Source organism: Priapulus caudatus, unplaced genomic scaffold (assembly GCF_000485595.1).
Source record: "Priapulus caudatus unplaced genomic scaffold, Priapulus_caudatus-5.0.1 Scaffold511, whole genome shotgun sequence".
NCBI lineage: Eukaryota > Metazoa > Priapulida > Priapulimorpha > Priapulimorphida > Priapulidae > Priapulus > Priapulus caudatus.
In genome coordinates, this window is record NW_014577572.1 from 198,248 (window position 1) to 200,152 (window position 1,905).

Sequence of the window (1,905 nt, forward strand, 5' to 3'; positions counted from 1 at the left end):
AGGGTGCGAGTGAGAGAAAATGAGAGAGAGAGAGAGAAAAAACAAGAGAGAGAGAGAGAGAGAGAGAGAGAGAGAGAGAGAGAGAGAGAGAGAGGGAGCGAGAGGGTGGGGGAGAACGTGAGTGGCAAACAGGAGAGCGACTAGTTCCTCCTCATTACTGTTAGCATGCCTTGCACCCGTAGACTAATTGCAGACATGACCTAAGAATAAGGAATGTCTAGCCCTAATCCAGATTAAACGAAGGTGGTGCGTGCGTGGGTGGGTGGGGCGCGGCTGAGGGAGTGTGCGTACGCTGGCTTGATGCAGCCGGTCGCTCATCTGACTGGCTGCGTCGGCCGGTCATATATATTATATATGCTAAAGCTGGAGCGCCTGTTGGCGCGCATAGAGAGAGGTTGTACGTAGACGCTGAGGCGCGAGCCGGGACTTGTTAGAACTCTCGGCAGGCTCCACGACCTGGTCGCTAGGTGCTAGCAGAGAGAGTATTGTTTGGCAAGAGAGAGAAAGAGAGAGAGAGAGAACGATACGTAGGGAGCGAGAGACCGATACACAGCAAGAGAGAGAGACCGATACATAGGGGGAAAGAGAGAGAGAGCGCGCGCACGAGAGGGAGAGAGGGCGACATAAGAGGGAGGGCGAGTGAGAGAGACAGGGACAGAAAGACAGAGAGACAGACAGAGTTCTTTCATCTATACTCTATACTCTACGCAAATACGTACGCTGGTCGCGCCGGTAAGGAGCTCAAGAAGACACAAACATGGCGGGAAACGCTGGATATAGCGTAGGAGTACGTTGCGGTGCGTGTGTATATCTGAACTCTTATCATGCAGTCGCGTCTCTTGTCGTGATCGTTTGTTGATTATAATGATCAAAATGTTTACGCTTGTGAAATAATACCGAAGAAGAATATTATTAGATTCTTCTTCCGACGCTTTGTAACCTGAACGTGAATTGAGGGCGTTTTTGCAAGCGGATCGTGGATAGAGAGCGCTTTTGTAAGCTGTGGATGAGTAGAGAGCGCATTGTAAGCTGAATATATGAGTATAGGAAGAGAGCGCTGTGCACGTTTACAATGATCAGAGGACGCTTTGCAGACTGAAAGTGAATAGAGCCTGACACTCCCTCAGCACACTGAAGGAGCTATGATGGTCGTGGAGTCTGTCATCGCGTCCGATCTATCGGACTGGCGCTACAACATCAGCGCGTACAACGCGTCGGCCGGTGCGAACAATGGCGCCACCGTCGTGCTCTACTCTGCGGCACTGTGTCACGTGGCGTTGTTCTTCTGCGTGCTCTACGTCGTTGTCGGCGTGCCTTGCAACCTGCTGACGGTTGCCGCACTGCTGCGCTCGCGTCCGCTGCGCACCAGCAGCACCAACCAGCTCGTAGTCAACCTAGCCATCGCCGACCTCATCTTCTGCGCCGTCAGCCTGCCCGTGCAGGCGACGCGCTACGTGCGCCGTGCCTGGACGCTCGGCGCCGCCCTCTGCCGGGCCTTCCCGCTCGTTTTCTACGGCAACCTGGCCGTGTCGATAATGACGATGATGATGATCGCCGTCAATCGCTATCTCGTCGTCGTGCACGGCGCCCTCTACCGGCGCGCGTGCGCCGGCGGCGGCGCCACGGCGGCAGCGATCGTCTTCTGCTGGGCGTTCGCCGGCGCAATGCTGATGCCGACGTACGCCGGCGCGTGGGGCGAGTTCGGATACGTCGCCGAGACGTTCTCTTGTTCGTTTCTCGCGAAGGACGGCCGCGACGCTCAGCCGTACCTCTTCACTATCGGCGTCGGCGTGCCGCTCGCCGTCATCGTGCCCTGCTACGCGCGCATCATCGCCGTCGCGCGCGCGTCGGCGGCGCGCGCGCAGCCAGGGCGGCGCCACCGTCGCGCCGACGAGCGCGCGCTCA

General features: G+C 57.2%; 1 protein-coding gene across 1 annotated transcript in view; it reads left to right on the plus strand.

Annotated features, from left to right (window-relative positions):
- Positions 1-1,145: 1,145 nt before the first annotated feature.
- Positions 1,146-1,905, plus strand: part of LOC106811169 (protein trapped in endoderm-1-like) — a 7,081-nt gene continuing 6,321 nt past the window's right edge. The window contains exon 1 of the mRNA XM_014814713.1: positions 1,146-1,846. Within this exon, the coding sequence (XP_014670199.1) occupies positions 1,146-1,846 (701 nt within the window). The remainder of the gene's footprint in view (positions 1,847-1,905) is intronic.